The 17,931-nt window shown below is 40.2% G+C and overlaps 2 protein-coding genes across 4 annotated transcripts; both read left to right on the forward strand.

Moving 5' to 3' along the window:
* The first annotated feature begins 1,319 nt into the window (after nucleotides 1-1,319).
* LOC117297037 (eukaryotic elongation factor 2 kinase-like) lies at nucleotides 1,320-6,992 on the forward strand. The gene is made up of 2 exons (XM_033780160.1): nucleotides 1,320-1,525; nucleotides 4,863-6,992. The coding sequence occupies exon 2, from the start codon at nucleotides 4,893-4,895 to the stop codon at nucleotides 5,796-5,798; it is 906 nt and encodes a 301-aa protein (XP_033636051.1). The 5' UTR covers nucleotides 1,320-1,525; nucleotides 4,863-4,892; the 3' UTR covers nucleotides 5,799-6,992.
* A 1,591-nt stretch (nucleotides 6,993-8,583) lies between these two features.
* LOC117296921 (nucleomorphin-like) lies at nucleotides 8,584-16,662 on the forward strand. 3 transcript variants are annotated; one of them, XM_033780030.1, is made up of 5 exons: nucleotides 8,584-8,919; nucleotides 9,077-9,310; nucleotides 12,641-12,939; nucleotides 13,982-14,147; nucleotides 15,477-16,662. In XM_033780030.1, the coding sequence occupies exons 2-5, from the start codon at nucleotides 9,203-9,205 to the stop codon at nucleotides 15,921-15,923; spliced, it is 1,020 nt and encodes a 339-aa protein (XP_033635921.1). In that variant the 5' UTR covers nucleotides 8,584-8,919; nucleotides 9,077-9,202; the 3' UTR covers nucleotides 15,924-16,662. The 3 variants fall into 3 exon arrangements, with proteins under 3 accessions (XP_033635921.1, XP_033635920.1, XP_033635919.1); XM_033780029.1 differs by having other exon boundaries at nucleotides 8,584-9,310; XM_033780028.1 differs by lacking the exons at nucleotides 8,584-8,919; nucleotides 9,077-9,310 and adding an exon at nucleotides 10,152-10,588.
* The last annotated feature ends 1,269 nt before the right edge of the window (nucleotides 16,663-17,931 follow it).

Consider the following 17,931-nt stretch of genomic DNA (forward strand, 5'->3'; position numbering starts at 1 on the left):
GTCAGGGGCTCACCCGAGTGAGCACCGCGGTGTCGACACAGGGAAGCTTATCGAACGACCCTAAAGTGCACATTGTTTTGTTTTCAAGGCACTATTGGTACATTACTCAAATAATTATTAGCATAAGACCTTACTTGGTAACAAGTAATGGGGAGCGGTTGATAGTATAAAACATTGTGAGAAACTGCTCCCTCTGAAGTAACGTAGTTTTCAAGAAAGAAGTAATTTTCCACGAAAATTGATTTCGAGACCTCATGATATTAATTTAGAATGTCTCGAAATCAAGCATCTGAAAGCACACAACTTTGTGTGACAAGGGCGTTTTTCTTTCATTATTATCTCGCAACTTCGACAGCCGATTGAGCTCAAATTTTCACAAGTTTGTTATTTTATGCATATGTTGGGATACACCGAGTGAGAAGACTGATCTTTGGCAATTACCAATAATGAGTTGTGTCTTTAATACGACCCGGGACACCCAACTGACCGAGAGAGGGCGTCCCACAGACGCCAATAATAATTGATCGGTAGGAGGGTCTGTTGGTTGATTTAAAACAACATTAATAACATGGGCAACACCATAGAGCATAGCTGTGTGGGCCACACACACTTGTATATCAACCTTCCCACACTTGTTCAGTTGGGTGTTCCGGGTCGGTTCCGAGGTGTCCGGTTTGGCTGCGGTCGGCTAGCTATGGTGTTGCATGCTATTGCCTATGCATCAACACGTGTTCACATATCAATTAAACCGTAGCCACTATTTCGGAAACGGCCTTACTTTAAATACTTGGCCTTTCCCAAAGCTCAACATGGGCACATACACGAGGAAAAAACACAAAACAAAAACAAAAACACCTCTGACACAGTGGCATTAATGTCCCTACACCTCTCTCAGCAAATTTATGACCGATTTTTTAGAGCCTAACAAAATACATCAGGTTGAAAGTCAATAATCTCCAGGCCACAATATTGGGCAACATGTTTACACTGAAACCCTATGGGGGGGGGGGGGGGGGGTGGGGGTGGGCTCTCAAATAGGTTTATTATAGAATATTTTGAGGGTCATTATGTGACATTTCGTGGTGGAAAGTGGCTCAATACTTCCCCAAATCCCGGTCATTCCTAGCCCTTCAATCCCCCACTAAAAAGGTCCAGGCTAGTAGAGGGACCATTATCGACTAGCTCGGAAGGACTGGGCAAGTGTACGACGAATCTGGATCCAAAGTCGTGTGTCTTCAGGAGAAAACCCCCCAAAGTAATTCATGAACGTCGCCAAACAAGACTAGGGTACGCAGCTGTTTCCCCAATGCCCCTCCAATACGTAGCAGGGTGTGCGTGAGTGGGAAATCCCAATGAGTAATAGCTACCACCAATAATATAATGTTCTGCTATGGATAACTATTAATTAAACACTGTGATCAATCGGTAACAAGGCACAACACTCAAGTGAGCTGAGACTGTATTAATTCTGACTCCTCTACAAACTCGTTCCAAAGACATAATTCGCGGACTCCTTCGGGAAACTGTAAGTATAGAACTCGAGTTCAATGTATAATTACTACAGACACAATGTTTTTATCTCGTAATTATTAAAGGAACACGTTGCCCTGTATCGGACGAGTTGGTCTATAAAAAGGGTTTGTTATAACCGTTTGTTTTAAAATGCATATGGGTAGAAAGGTGTTTTAAAAATAGAATACAATGATCCACACAATCTTGCCTCGAAATTGCGTGGTTTTCCTATTTACTTTTCGAACTAACACGGTCGGCCATTTAATTATGGGAGTCAAACGGTTCCAAACGCTTTTTAAAGACCAACTCGACCGATCCAAGGAAGGAACACGTTGCCTTGGGGTAAAGGAACACGTTGCCTTGGATCGGTCGAGTTGGTCTTTGAAAAGCGTGTTATAAAACTGATATGGTTAGAAAGATGTTATTAAAGTTGAATACAATTATCTACACAAACATGCCTCGAAATTTCGTGGTTTTCGTTTTACCTCGTCGACTAACACGGTCGGCCATTTATGGGAGTCAAAAAGTTGACTCCCATAAATGGCCGCCCGTGTTAATTCGGGACGTAAAATAAAAACCGTGCAATTTTGAGTGATACTTGTGTGGATCATTATATTCTACTTTTAAAACATCTTTCCAACCATATCCATTTCATAACAAACGGTTGCAAACGCTTTTTATAGACCAACTCGTCTGACCCAAGGCAACGTGTTCCTTTAAAGGGTATATTATAATGTACTCTTTCCTAACAAAAAAACACAATGTCCACTGATTTACATTAAACTTACACAGTTTGAAGATTAGGATAGTAGAAAGCTTCCCTTGAAATTTTACTTACTGAGGTGCTGTAGTTTTTGAGAAATGAGTAAAAGTAATCATTTCCGTCTCAAGCAGTTTTAGCATGAAAAAACGTATTAATCAGATGCTATGGTTTTGGTATAATATCATAACTGGTTAAGGGGATTTTACATGCTAAAATAATTTTGGTCTCATGAGACCAACATGATTTTGTGACTTGTTTAACCCATTTCTCAAAAACTACAAAACCTTAGTAATATTTGAAGGGAAGCTTTCCACTATCATTATCTTCAAACCCTGTAAGTTTAATGTAAATCTGTGGACATTTTGAAAAAGTACCCGATTCCTTTAAAGCCATTTGACACTTTTTGGACAGATCAACAATTAACAGTTCACACTTTTACAAATAACTTACAGGGTTTACAGAAGGTAATGGTGAAAGACTTCCCTTGAAATATTATTCCATGGAATGCTTTACTTTTTAAGGACAAAAATAAACAATATTATTATAAATTCTCGATATTGAGAATGATGGATTTATTTTAAACACCTGTCATGACAAAGCGAAACGTGCGGAAACAAGGGTGGGTTTTCCCGTTATATTCTCCCGACTCCGATGACCGATTGAGCCTAAATTTTCACAGGTTTTTTGTTTTACATATAAGTTGTGGTACACGAAGTATGGGCCTTGGACAATACTGTTCACCGAAAGTGTACAATGGCTTTAAGGTAGATTAAGTTGAAAGTGTCGACGTGCCATTGCACTTTATGTAGTAATTGGGTGATTTCATAGTTCACAACCTTTTGTGGGGTTTGGTAACACAACAGAAAAGGGAAAACACTGTCTTCGCAACAAAAGTGTGTGCACAAAGTCTGTATGGGGTCCATAATGACAGTGACAAAGGAAAGACAATAGATGTCTCCACAGGGATGCAAACAATATTATAATGTGTGTATTAACAAGTTAGTGTATGTTCGTGTACAAACTATGAAAATTAGGTTTGGGTGTATTGTGTTCCACAACCTGCCTATAATAATAATATATTTACAAAAACGTACTATTTTCTTTTGTGCACCTCCCATACTGCGGATTGTTCTAAATTAATTATAAGGGGAAAATCAATTATTTTGTGTTAGTTGTTGTGGTGTTTCCTTTGGTTCTCTCGTTTTCTTTATTACTTCTCCTGCGACCTTCCATATTATTGGTTTATTAAAACGTTCAAACATCGCAGCCAGGCAGAGTGTTTATAATATGGAGATTTATAAACATTTATTATTTAAAAATTCAAAAATATGTTATCAATACATTTTAAAAGTATTTAATCCCTACACCTCCCGGTAAATGTGACAATGTTAGGGTCTAAATATCATCGGAAACCTCATCTCATGAATCGGGTGTATACGTCATGCAAGAGGAATAGGCCCCTACTGTAGGCTTACGGGATAATAATAAGACGTGCACGAAACCTGCTTTTGTAATGAGTTTGTGGTATAACGGTATAGGTTACATAGTTATTGCATCATGTTTTCGGAATTTCCCCATTGAGCAATGAAACGGGACTTCCCCGTAATACGCGGTATTGTTTCGCGCTCTTACGTGTTGAACAGCACTGTATGGCAATGTGAACCCCTAACTCCCTTATTAGCATTCAGTAAGAAACATGCTAATAATAATATTGAACAAAATACACCGCAGTGAGGGGTTTTGTACTTTAAACTGTCAATTACTGGCTAAAGTATGAGACTAGTTGCAACGCATTTTGAAATAATTATTCAACGGGGAGGTGTGCGTAACGGCTTGGAATTTTTGGGCTTTCTTTCCCCTTTTGAATTGATCCGTCGAGAGGGAACCAGTGTATAACGACGTTATTATTAGAAACGTAGTCTCATCTCGAGAGACACGAATTGGGAGTGACAGTGTGCAAAACCACTCGCTGCGGTGTAAAACAAACATTATATGCACACCGATCGTAATTTGCCAAACGTCTTAGCAAACAATCTTAAAAAGTGTCCCGACACCTCTCGGCAAGTATGACCATTTTCAGGATCTAAATCATCTGAAAAACCTTGAGTTGGAAGTAAAAAAAAAACAAAAAAAAAACAAACAATACTGGGCAAAAATTTAACACTGTGTGTTCGCAGACCTTTCCCTGTTATTGGGTCCAAAGTGCGCATCCATTGTTTGGGTTTTCCAGACTGAGGCAACTCGATTCCAGGGGTGATCGGTCAAGCCGCACCCTTTTTGTTTTCACAGCATGCCTGTCTCGCTTATTCATTAAAGTGTGCCCGAATCTTGCAATTAATAAAGGCCTAGCAATAACAAGGTTACATGGACATAATTATGCCCAACACAACACAACATTCAACTTTGACAGCAAACTTTTAATTGGGTTGGATTGATGTTCTTTGTCCCTGTTTAGATTGTTTTTCATGTCAAACAATAAACTCGAGTTAGCATAAGAGACAGAGTCACAGGTAAAACAGTTAAAGCTTATTTAAATTTTAACTTTGATGTGAAAAATAATGGTTTATTATTTTTATTATACTTTTAGACTTTCGGGATTGGAAACACTATACGGAAAATGGGCAGCTATCAAAGCAACACATCTAGCGAAATCGGATACTCGTCAAATCGGGTTCAATTTGAGGACGACTGGTTTGCTCAAGGAGCCGCGAGACGCGCCTACCGCGGCAAGTACTGCGCAGGTCCGAAGGAAGGGCAGCTGTGTGTTGTCAAGCTGTATAAGGAAGAATGGTGCAGCCATCTCAATGAGCTTGCATGGAAAGCAGACACACGTGCGTCTGAGAAAGCTCAAGAAATGGCGGTCGCGTTTAACCGAGATCGTCCCACAAGCAAACCCATCAAGTTCGTCATACCAGATATAACCAACGTTGACACATCATCTGGCTTCAACCTACTCTGGTTCATACCGATAGCATCCAACGTGAAAGGAAAACTTGCTGGTACCGCGGAGTCCTCTGCTGAGATGGTACCCAAGGGTGCCTCTATTGCGATCGAGGAGTATCTCAGAGGCGAATTTACCAAGTTTAACAGCAACTCGTCGTATGTCAATCATGACGTTGGCGCGTATGGGCCTGGTGCTTTCAGCCACTACACTTACCACAAGTCGAGAGGTACTCTCCTCATTAGTGATATCCAGTGGATCCGTCAAGCGGACGGGTACCACTTCACTGATCCAGCTGTCCAAAGCGTAGAAGGGGTGAGTTCTTACGGTGCAACTGATCTGGGTGTCTTCGGCATCATCAAGTTTTTCCAGAACCACCACTGCAATGATCTGTGCCGGGGCTTCAGCAAGCCCGACTTATCCAAAATTCCACGGGACGCGCTTGCCGACGTGAACCGCCTTCTCCAGGCTATCAAGCAGAGACACAGCTCCACCTATACGTATGAGTTACAGAGAGCTGGGGTACCAGACCACCGTATGCGACAGCTACAGATGCGAATTCCTCAGGCCATTGCTGAATAACCAAATTTACAAGGCCGTTTTCGAAACCACGGCATATTTTAGGCTTGGGGCTTAGAATCCGTTGGTAGAAAAGCCAGAGCCCAAAGCCCAAAGCCTTGCGGTTCGGAAACGGCACACCCTAAGCCAACAGTCCATGGCGTTATTCCTATTAAGCTTCATGCATGGTTTGGCGGGAAGATTTTGAAACTGTGGCGCGAAATTAGAGTCACAACCCAAAAGTCAACAATGATTGTGTATGTATAAATTTGCCTGTCAAAAAAATAATTCGAGGAATCGTTTTTTGCAGTAGTCTTTTTGCTTGATGCTGTTCATACTTTCTGTTGCTTGTTTGTATTTGCTTATTCTTTGTATTTTAAGTAGTCATTTTAAGTAGTCTATTGCGTTGTTTTAGAGCAACGGGTAGGATTAGGGATGGATGAGTGAAAGGTGGGCGACGCGATGGTGGCCGAAGAAAGAACGATTAATTGGGGAGCGGGCCTCGGGGAAAAAAAGGGAAACAAAGTATCCAGTTTTGTTAAGGCAATGGACACGTTTAGTTTTGTTAAGGCAATGGATACGTTTGGTAACTTATATTCAAACTAATAATGTTTGTGTAAAACTTGAATACTTTGTTACAAGCAACGGAGAGCTGTTTTGTAGTATGAAACATTGTGAGAAACGTTCTGAAGTAACACAGAGTTTGTGAAAAAAACTATAATTTCTCACTGAGATAATCATTTGAGTATGAGGATGAGACGGACTTCAGGTTAGGCCTGAAGCCATTCGGGCATCTGAAAACACTTTGTGCAAACAGGGCGTTTTTCTTTCTTGCAACTTCGATGACCATTTTGAGCACATTAATTTTCAAAGGATTGCCATTTTATGCATTTGTTATGTTGGAATAAACCAAGTGAGAAAACTGATCTTTGACAATATTACCAAACAGGTCCCGTGCCTTTAGTCAAGTGATTTTTTTAAACTTTCTGAACGAGTAATTTTTCAATTTTTTCATTGATGTGCAGAAAATGAATTAATGTTAAAAATAAACAGAGTGATGTGTGGTTTCTGTATCTTACCACGCTCGCCCTTTGCGCTTTCAGTCAGGTGGTAACATCATTTTTTTGTAACTCTTAACAATATAAAGTTTACTTACAATAAATAATGTGTAACAATTGTGAATTAGTTTTCTAAAATCATTCACAATGTTAAAACAGTAACTAGATTGTCGAGAGTACTTTGTTTGAATTAGACGTTTCATCATTCTTTGCGAGTACTCCTGGCTGATGGCAAAAGGGTGATTAGTAATTGTTGCTGATGGTCGAATGTTGTTACAATCGACTCAAAAAAGTCTGAGTACTGTTAGTTAGAGTGGGGGGGGGGGGCTAGGGTCAATCATAAAGCTGGAGCATGCGCAATAGCGGAACGCAAAGCCTTTAGTGGCAGGAGTCCAGGCCCGCTTTTGGGTCAGAAAAATGTTTGCATTTTAGATGGTATGAAATGGAACATTAAAGGAACACGTTGCCTTGGATCGGTCGAGTTGGTCTTTTGAAAAGCGTTCTGTAACCGTTTGTTATAAAATCGACACGGTTAGAAAGATGTTGTTAAAGTAGAATACAATGATCTACACAATATGCCTCGAAATTGCGTGGTTTTGTCGTCGATAATGGCCGACCGTGTTAGTTCGCGACGTAAAATGAAAATCGTGCAATTTTGAGTGATTTATTGTGTGGATCATTATATTCTCCTTTTAAAACATCTTTCTAACCATATGCATTTTATAACAAACGGTTACAAACGCTTTTCAAAGACCAACTCGTCCGATCCAAGGCAACGTGTTTCTTCAAGCCTTTAAAATGATGAGAGCACAACATTTTGGGGTTAACTTCAAGTATGACAGGGGCAAATCGTGTAAAGAGTGAGCATGCGAGTTGTGAAGCCATTACGAAAAAACAAAACTGAATTCTAGATGCTCCGTGATGCAATCGCAGGCCATTCAGAGGGTCCAAAGACATAATGGGGGACGCTTTGATATTGTGTCCCCCACCCTTCCTTCAAAAGGGGGGGGGGCGGGGCGGGACACGTCCCTCCCACTCGTGTAGTGCTGGTGAGGTGCAAATCTGCCGAACGATGGAGCATGCAGTAGGTGTGAAGCTTTTACGTATACGGGGTGTGGGGTCCGGCATTGGTTTTTACCTCGTCCCTTTGCCACTAAGTAACATGTTTTTGTTTTTTTGCCGAGCCCTAGGCGGCTATAGCTACGGCTTTATTGCGGCTTGCTGCCTGACGCGGAAATCTAGCCGCGACTAGCAGAAGCTGCTGTAGATGCTGAAAAAGGGTTCAGACACGGATGAAAGACCGGGCGACAGGAGATTCTGCCCCCCCCCCCCCCACCCGCGGCGGAGATCCTGTCCCCATTGGGCGACTTTTCCTTGCCTGAACACTGACGTCACTTCTTCGACGAGACTCTAGACAATCGTTTATTTGGTCCCACGCGGTGAGCAAGTCGAGTTGCAGCGGTGCTCTCCGCGCGAACAGCTGGTTGCGTGACTACAGGGCCCAATTTCATAGAGCTGCTAATAAGCACCAAAATTTGCTTAGCATGAAATTTCTGCCTCGATAAAAACAGGATTACCAACAAAATTTCCACATGATTTTCAGGATGAGCAAACATCAGCTGTGAATACCAGTAACAAGCAATATGCAACAAATTGAAATTTTGTTGGTAATCCTGTTTTTATCAAGGAAGAAATTTCATGCTAAGCAAATTTGTGTGCTTAGCAGCTCTATGAAATTGGGCCCAGGGTGCTGCCGCCCATGCTAGTACTAGTAGCTGCCGCCGCCCTAGCCCACCTTGTTGAGCTGTTAATGGCTCCGCTTTTAACATCGGTCTCATCACTGTCACCATCACAAGGTGGGCTACCGCCGCCCGACTCTGGCAACCAGCAGTTCGCGCGAGAGCAGTGACAACTCGACTATCTCACCGCGTGGGACCATTAACGACTTGTCCACAAGTCTAACCATGGAGCGGAGGTAGCGTGAATAAAAATCGGCGCATACGCCTGAGTTTTTCAACTACAGAGGGCGCTGTACACTTGGTAATTTTTTGGCGCTGGTGTTGACGTTGAATCTTCTTGTTGTAGAAGTTAGTAACTATCAAAATTCTTCTAGAATCTAGTTGAGATCTTGATCTCTAAACGAACTTTTCATTGCAAAATGAACCGCTGTATTATGTGCAACCGAGTGTTCGGCCCAAAGCCCGAAAATGCCAAGCAAAAGTGTTCTTTAACCCGTTTCTTTAGCTACCAACCCGGTGGAGCGTTGGGAACGGTAGTTCATGAATTGATCACCGAATGTACAGGCGTCAATTTGGACCCATCGAAGACGCCACAGAAGGCTACAAAACGTAAACAAACAAAACAATACACATGGTTAATGTGTGCTCAAGCTATGACATGTTACATGTTAAAGTCAAACGTAACCAATCGCTGGTAGCTAAGGAAAAACTCACTGATCTGATAAGTAGGCAAGGTAAGGTAAGGATGCACTTGGATTTTTTAGAAATAAACAAAAACATGATTATGATTTATTTTATGAATGATTAGTTTAGACAGGATATAGTTAGTGTAGTAGTTAGTTGCGTTTAACTCGATTGCCGGCTGTAAGAAGGGTGTTTATTTCTTTCCTCGCAACTTATTAATATTAGACAGCCCAAATAATTGAGCTCCAACTTTCTGTAGCTGTTGTAATTTGGTTTGTTATTTTGTGCACAATGTTGAGAAACACAGAGGAGAAGACTGGTCTATTGACAATTTTTACCATTTTATAAATTTTAGCATCAAATTCAAGTTCTGGTGCTGATTCACTGGAGTGTGGGTTCAAATCCCGGTCGTGACACTTGTGTCCTTGAGCAAGATACTTTACTATAATTGCTTCTATTCACCCAGGGGTATAAATGGGTACATGTACCTGCGAGGGTAGGGGTTGATATTGTGTATGAAAAGCCACAAGCGCCTTACAGGCAGCTCAGGGCTGTATACTCCCACGGGAGCTGAGAAACATTACAGGGATGTTATTGGCCCTATCACCAGGGCACTAATGTATAAAAGTGCAATGATACGGTTATTGTGAAATGCGCTATATAAGAATTTGTTATTATTTGTTATTATAAATAAGGGAATCAATGTGTGGTGACGAGGTTTTCAACTAGTGGTTTGAACCCGCGCCGAGGCCTGGGCTTGATAATTTTACCTAGACGAAGTCGAGGTAAATTATCAATAAATACCACTGGGGCACGCTAGATTCCTTTTTAAAACAATTTAACATTATGAACAATAATGTCAAAATTTTGAAAAAAAGAATCTAGTGCCCCAGTCATTGGGTCTAGAGTAAAACTATGTCACCAAAATATTTTTCATCTCAGGAGATGAGCTATATTTTAATACTAAAAGTACAATGTTATTATCAGTAGTAGTCTCCTGAAAACTTCGCTCACTGATTTCCTTTTTTTGTCCTCAAAAACTTGACGACTATTGAAGCTAAAACTATTATATTACAGGTAAATTAGATGTTACAATCATCTTCATTCACAGTGAGTAGGGGTGAAGGTCATGTACGAATAATTTACCTAGAAAATGTTGATTTATTTAGAGAAATATCGTTATTGGAGGATTGGTTTACTAAATTTGTATTGGTGTTCAAAAATGGTTTCAAAAGTACCCCCAGAAAAACGAAAGCTTCCATGTACCGATGATCCTATTGCACTGGAGTTTCAGCATTTGAATCCTGATTATGAGCCGCCGAAAAAGAAAAAGGTAAAAGGATATTTTTAAAGAAAACACTCTTAACATTATTGGTAATTGTCAAAGACCAGTCTTTTCACTTGGTGTATCTCAACAATGCATAAAATAGCGAACCTGTGGAAATTTTGAATCAATTGGTCGAAGTTGGGAGAGAATAATGAAAGAAAAACACCCTTGTCGCACAAGTTGTGTGCTCACAGATGCGTGATTTCAAGACCTCAAAATCTAATTCTGAGGTCTCAAAATCAAATTCGTGAAAAAAATGACTTCTTTCTCGAAAACTATGTTACTTCCGAGGGAGCCGTTTCTCACAATGCTTTGTACTATCAACCTCTCCCCACTCGTTACCAAGTAAGGTTTTATGCTAACAATTAATTTGAGAAGTTACCAATAGTCTCGTCCACTGCCTGTAATTCCCCTCTTAATCTGGTAGCAATAAACACTGGTACTGCAGACTGCCACAGAGTACCATACCACCCAGCTAGTATGGAGTGCTTGGGGTTTATTCGCTCTGTACAGCTGGTGGTGTAAATCAAGCAATCACATGACTTGAAAGGCTTGGATACTATTGGTAATTACTCACAATAATGTTCTAACATAAAAACTTACTTGGTAAGGAGCAATGGAGTACATGTAGCTATTGTGTAGCAAGGGGTACCCTGTTTCAGTCCCAGAAGTAGGTGGCAATGGCCCCTGGAAAAACAAAATTGTAGCCCACACCTTGAAGTGGCCTTCAGGCCCTGCGTGTCTGGCGAAAAAAAAGAAAAGTTTGAAACATTGTGAGGTGTGTCCAGTCCAAAGCATTTAATTATAACTCTTGTTCTCATTTTGTTTTACATCTAGCACAATGCAGTAAAAAAGGGAACTACATGTATTTGGGGGTTTTGTGCCATTTTTGATGTCCAAACTTGAATTTGGAAGATTTGTCTTTTTAAAACATAATGAGATCAACATAACTATAGCTGTAGCAAACTGCTTGCCAATTAAAGCCAGGTTCATTTATCCTGCAAATGCAATGCTAATTTTGAAGAAGAAAAAAAATGCAAGGAACAACTCACACAAGTCACAAAGCACATCTCAACTCTTTCAAGTATTAACAGGATGTATGAATGGGACTTTAGTGCCCTTTTTTCTCGAATGACAAGTCTGTGGTGGCCCAAAGGTGACAAATACCTTTTTGGAAACACTCCTGACTTGACTGTGTGCTATTATCTCTTAATAAACAGTCGCCATCCTACATTTATCTTACTTAAACTACAACTGCAACCACAACGCAGACAGCTTAGCTCATCCACATTTTCCCATCGTGCCCAGAACCCATGCTGCGTCATTTGCAGATCGCTCACTCTCCTGTTTTGGACCAAAAAGAATGGAACACTTTCCCGAATCACATCAAGGATGCTATTAAACACTATTCACATTTTCAAGAAACCCCTCCCTCAAATGGTTTTCTTTTTCGACAAGCGATCGTTATTAATTTTGTCCAGTGTCTTTGAATGACTTTGGTTGATTTTGGTGCTGTATAAAACCCCTCTGATTGATTGATTGGTATAATCCCACGAGACATACGCATGTACATGTACTAACATCACCTACATGCTGTACCATTAAAGGAACGTTACAGAATTGGTTTTTGCTAACAAATAAAGTTGCTGGAAGTGTACATGTAAGCACTTTATGTAATCCACCCTAAACATAAACTGACAAACCTGTCAAAGTTTGAGATCGATCGGCCATCTACATGTAGGTCACGAGAGAATAGTGAAAAACCGATTAAAAACTTTGCATTGCGTTGATGCCAACATAAAAATGAATAAAATGCTCACTTAGCGATAAATTTCAAACGCGAAGTTAGATAATTTATTTCTCATCAAATATGACATTTCAAACAGAAATATTTCAAGGGATGTTTTCTACTATCATCATCATTTAGACCGTGTAAGTTTTATGTAAATCTGTGATCGTCACGATTTTTGTTTCTTACCAATTCTGTAACCTTCATTTAACCGACATAAATTTGTTCATTATATACATTTTTCTTCTTTTTATTTGCAAAAACTATAGCCTGGGATCAAAGAGGCTACAATAAAAAGGATACGATGTTCAAAGTACAGACGCGCCTTCACTATGGTTTACAACACAAACATGACAGCCAGAAAGCAGTTGCTAAGGGCCATTGTGTTGTTAGTCAGGGATGAGATGCGTCAGTTCGTCAGGGTACCGCCAGCCATTTTGCATGCAGACGCAACCGGGACTTTCCTATGGAACCCCATTCTCAGAGCATTCCAGACGAAACTCCAAGTGCTATATGCTGCCTTGCAGGGAGCCGTGATTAAAAACGATGAGGATAACAGATTAAAGCTGTAAGTAAACACACTTTGGCTTGCTAAATGGCAAAAACTATGGTTGGGGAGGTGGGGCACAAGACCTTCAGATCAACTCATGATCCGGGCTTCGAAGTTAAAGGTGACTGTAGTACCTGTAGGTCGGACGACACAAAACACAATGTCATCAGATTTACATTCAAGGAACACGTTGCCTTGGATGGGACAAGTTGGTCTTTGAAAAGCATATGGTTAGAAAGATTTGTTTAAAGTAGAAGACAAATTTGCTTTAAAATTGCGCGGTTTTTCTTTTACTTTGTGAACTAACACGGTCCGCCATTTATGGGAGTAAACAATTTGGGTGCGTTTGATTAGCTTCCCTGGGTCGACCCCGATGTGCCCCTGGTACTTTCAAATAGCTTTGATGGCATTTCAGGGGCTCCCTTGGGTCAGCCCTAGGTTCCCTGGGGTGCGTTCCACTCGCGCAAACGTTGCCAACAGTTGCGCACATTCGCCAACAATTTCAAGTGGAACGAGTTGTTCGCTGCCACCGTTGGCGAACGTTGGCAACTTTAGGCGAACATACTTCTGATGTGTTGGCGAGTGGTTTTTTAAATGGCGGACAAGCATACGGTATTATTTCTTTGTCACAAACATAATTACATTGTATTTTCGGTGGATGATAATGCAGATTTGGAATAACAAAGTTTATTAGTTGATGCAATGATGTCAAAAAGAGGACTATTGCAGCAAAAGCAAAGTTTAAAAAAAACTACGTATGGTGCGCGCCATCTTCAATTCAGGGCACTGCCATATATTGACATCGCGTATACGCACCAATCGTTCATAAGATAAAAAACGTTTGCTCGAACAGTTGCGAGTCGTTTGCGCGAGTGGAACGCACCCCTGCTTAGTGGAGCGGGCCAAATGGGGCTGGCCCAAGGTGATGACGTCACCACGAGAGGGTGAGCGATCGTTTGACTAGCAGGGGCCCACCTAGACGGGGAAGCTAATTGTACGGACCCTCTGTTCAATTGAAATCTTTACCTGGACTGATTCTTGGTTATTGATTTGTTTGTAGGAGCAGCGATGGAGAGGGGATAGGTTGTCAAGTACCCGGACTGGGCATTGTGTTGTCATCACTGGTCAGGATGAGGAGCGACAAAAACAACACTATAAAGCAAAAAACAAGCAGGATAACCATCCTACTAGGGCAGTATTTGGCGAAACATGGCACATGCTCTATGGTAAAAAATGATGGGCTGAGAAAACTTTTATTGTAGAGAAAACAAAATTGGTGTTACTTCACTACAATGTCCTACCGAAAAATGCACAAACCACACAATTCTTAATTAGACTATGAAGATCAAAGTGCATAATACACAAAACGTTGGGTTTCCAATACCACTGACATGCCAGCTAAAGTTTTCCTGTAAATACCAGCTGTACAAAAGACCCATGGACCCAATGTTAGCCAGGAAGGTTCGACTTTTAATGTAAAAAAGTTGTCTTTGGAATTTACAGACCCATTTGTTTGTTGATGTTCAATGATGTCTTGTACGTATGTTAGTGTCAAATAAAAGCACACTTTACACCATTTTAAGGTTTGGGTACTTTTTGTATGACACAATACAGAAACCTCAACTGTACACATTTACACTAAACTTACATGGTTTAAACAGCCAATAAAGGATGATATCAAATATATAGATATTACAGTTTTCTAACAGCTGCAGTCCATCCAGGAAACATACAAAATATAACGAGTCTCTTACCTCACGTTAAACATGGTAAAAATGGGTTTTCTCCAGAAAGCTCCAAGCCAAATTTCTGAAAAACGTGGGGTCAAACAAACCCGCACGACAAAGGAAGTGTGACGTCAGTGGCGGCCATTTTGGTGTGGAAATGCCAAAGCTGGAGAACTGTGTGCAAAACCAATAGGGGAAATTCATCACTGGCGTCCAGGGTCATTATTTGTAATAGATAAGTCGTTTTTGACTCTCGGCTGAAAAAGCCGCACGGCCGGGTACATTTTTGACTCGAGATGTTTATTACTAAATTCAAATTTTGAGAGTAAATGGTTATTAACCGTTATCTGCGATGTCTATTTGGCCATAAAAAGGAAATACATGAAGTTGACATATTGAGATCATCCTTTATTGGCTCTTTAAAGATAATCATGGTAGAAACGGTTAACTAAAACTTATTTAGCATGTTCAACGGATGTATGCAACACTTCCGAAAACATTGCTCTGTGATTTTCTCTTTTAATCTCTCAGTTCTGACGACTCATAAAATTGAAACTTCTATAGGTAAATAATAGTACATATTCACAATGACTTTGGATTCATTTCATGGCTGAAAATTGGATCTACAAAAGATTGTTAGAAAATTCAATGTAGGTGAGCAGACGTGCCATACAAGTGATGAGCACTTTTCAGTTTAAAACATATTTCAAACCTGTCATTTCTCATCACAGAGAAATGAAGTGGACCTTTATAATTTCTGTTTTTAGCATTTATGAGTGAAATAATGCCCTTAATATTTGGTTTTAACTCTTAATGTTTGCTATTCAGGTCATAAATGCTCTAAATAGTTCTGTTGGACTTTGCCCGGACGCAGGAAGCCTACGACGTCTTTGTAAGAAGCATGGGTCAGACTACAACTACACCAACATCTTTACTAGGCAACCAGGTTTAATGGAAACAAGTGATGAGGAGGGGAATGAGGAAGAAGAAAATGAGGAGCAAAGTGAGGAGGAAGAAAACGAGGAGCAAAGTGAGGAGGAAGAAAATGATGAGGACAGCGAGAAGGAAGCAAGTGACAATGAGGAACAAGTGAAGATGAGCAAAATAAAGAGGCAGAAAATGACAAGTGAAGAGGAGGAGCAAAGTGAAGATGAGCAAAGTGACAGGGGACATATTATGATGAGCGAAGTAACAATGAGGACAAAAGTAAAGACGAGGAACAGCGTAACAAGTAAAGTCGAGGAGCACAATAAAGATGAGCAAAGAGCCAAGTAGTCGAAGGAGGAACACAGTCAAGATGAGCAAAGTGACAGTGAGGACAAAGGTATGTATAGGCAAGGAACAAAGTGACGAGTGAAGAGGAGCATGAGTGAAGAGGAGCATCTGTGAAGATGAGTAAAGGGCCAAGTCGTCCAAGAAGGAACATAAGTCAAGATGAGCAAAGTGACAAGGAAGAACAAAGTGACAATTAAAGACGAGGAGCACAGTGAGGAGGGTAGACCTTTCTAAAAGCTGCTACTAATTTGGTCATGTTCCTTTTATCAAACACCATCAATGGATGATAACATTTATTGTACAAGGAACCAGACTTTTTTCTCTTTCCAGCCTCGATTTTGTTATATTGACTGGAATGAAAGAACATGAAGATGCCCTCCCCCAAGTTGAGTACAAGCGCTATATGTCCAAGCGCTATTTGTCCAAGCACTATTTGTCCAGTGGGTTGAAAAAGAAGTTACCACCCCAAAGCAACAGGGGTGGGTGTGTTTTGGGGACCATTGTCTTGACATTTTTTTGATGAAAAACAAATAAAACTAATTGCCTGTTTGGATTTTATTTTTTACTTTTTTTTATGCGTTGCATAAAAGTTAATCGGTTCACAATTTTCACATGACCCCGATCGATCTTAAACTTAAACAGACTCGTCAGTTTATGGATGGTGGTTTACATAAAGTGCTTACAATACTAGCAACTGTCTTGTTAGAAAAAAAAACATTCTGTAATGTTCCTTCAATAATAAGGAACTGATAATGTACATGTATTTATAATCTTGCTCGAACACAAAAATTATTATTAAAAAAATCACAATCTACTGCAAGTATTACTTTGTCACTTTCTGTTTTAATGGAAACTGTGGAACAGCATTTGCACAAAATTTAAAACAACTATGGTTCACCCAAAAATACAAACCTTCACTGTATACACCACAGACAAAGTGCATTTAAATGAGGGCATTGAATTAATCATTGTATTATACATTTCAACTTGTCCCATGGTACAACATTTTACAAGTGTATTTGCTCAGTTCTGAAAAAAAAGCTTTGAAAAGCGGGTAAAATTCAGCATACATGTACAATAACTATATTGCTGTTCATGACTTGGCATAGAATGATTTAAATCGGCAATTTTTACATACCTGTACAAAATATTGAGTGTTTTGTTTTGGGCACATTGATGCAAATATCTAGTATGGTGATCATTGAATACAACTAAGACACTTTGTGTAGCCTATTCCGATTTATGTACAAGGGAAATTAGCTGCTTTTCCGACTAAAGGCCTGGGGCGGATTGCAATAAAACGGTCTTAGTCAGCAGTCTAAGACCAGTCAGTTATAACAGGCTATCTGCCTTAGACGGTCTTAGCTTAGTCAGTCATTAAGCCTGTTGCAATAAGTCGGTCTTAGATAAGTCGGACGAAAAGTAATGCAATACGAACAAAAGTCCCATAAGCACTTCTGCAGGCACTGGCGGTATGGCATTTTTCTTATTGCTTTGGTTTGAATCATTGGATATCCGTTCTGTGAGTTGTATCATTTTTACTCTTCGAAAACATACATTTACGATACAAAGTATCACCACTAATGTATATGCCTCCAATGGGTGTAAGCTATTTCTAAAATAAAATCTCATCGTAGAGCTCAAGATTTAAGACTGGCTATAATTATAGATCACGCTATTGCAATCGGTCTATAATTAAAGACTGTCTAAGCGCGTTTCAAGTTAGCCTGCTATAGCGCATAGACCGGCTTAAGACCGCTTGGTGCAATCCGCCCCTGGTCTTGAAAACGAGAACAATAAAAACGCCTGTCATTGATTGGTTGAATTGCTCTACGTAGAATACGCCAACACTTATTCAAACAATCAAGGGCGTGCATTTTTTTTTCTCTCGTTTTTGTTCTCGTTATCGGGGACTGTGTGACCGGGCCTTTAGAAATAAGACACTCTTTCAATTTTAGAAATCGGAGCGTCAGTGCCCAATTGACACTGACGCGTGTAGAGTTGTTAT

The sequence above is a fragment of the Asterias rubens genome, chromosome 11 (assembly GCF_902459465.1).
Source record: "Asterias rubens chromosome 11, eAstRub1.3, whole genome shotgun sequence".
Taxonomy (NCBI): domain Eukaryota; kingdom Metazoa; phylum Echinodermata; class Asteroidea; order Forcipulatida; family Asteriidae; genus Asterias; species Asterias rubens.

Coding starts and splice junctions, on each gene's coding strand:
- LOC117297037 (XM_033780160.1), top strand. CDS start 4,893: ATGGGCAGCTATCAAAGCAACACATCTAGCGAAATCGGATACTCGTCA.
- LOC117296921 (XM_033780028.1), top strand. CDS start 10,409: ATGTTGATTTATTTAGAGAAATATCGTTATTGGAGGATTGGTTTACTA. Junction 10,589..12,640: donor AGCCGCCGAAAAAGAAAAAG/GTAAAAGGATAT, acceptor CAAAAACTATAG/CCTGGGATCAAAGAGGCTAC. Junction 14,148..15,476: donor AACATGGCACATGCTCTATG/GTAAAAAATGAT, acceptor TTTGCTATTCAG/GTCATAAATGCTCTAAATAG.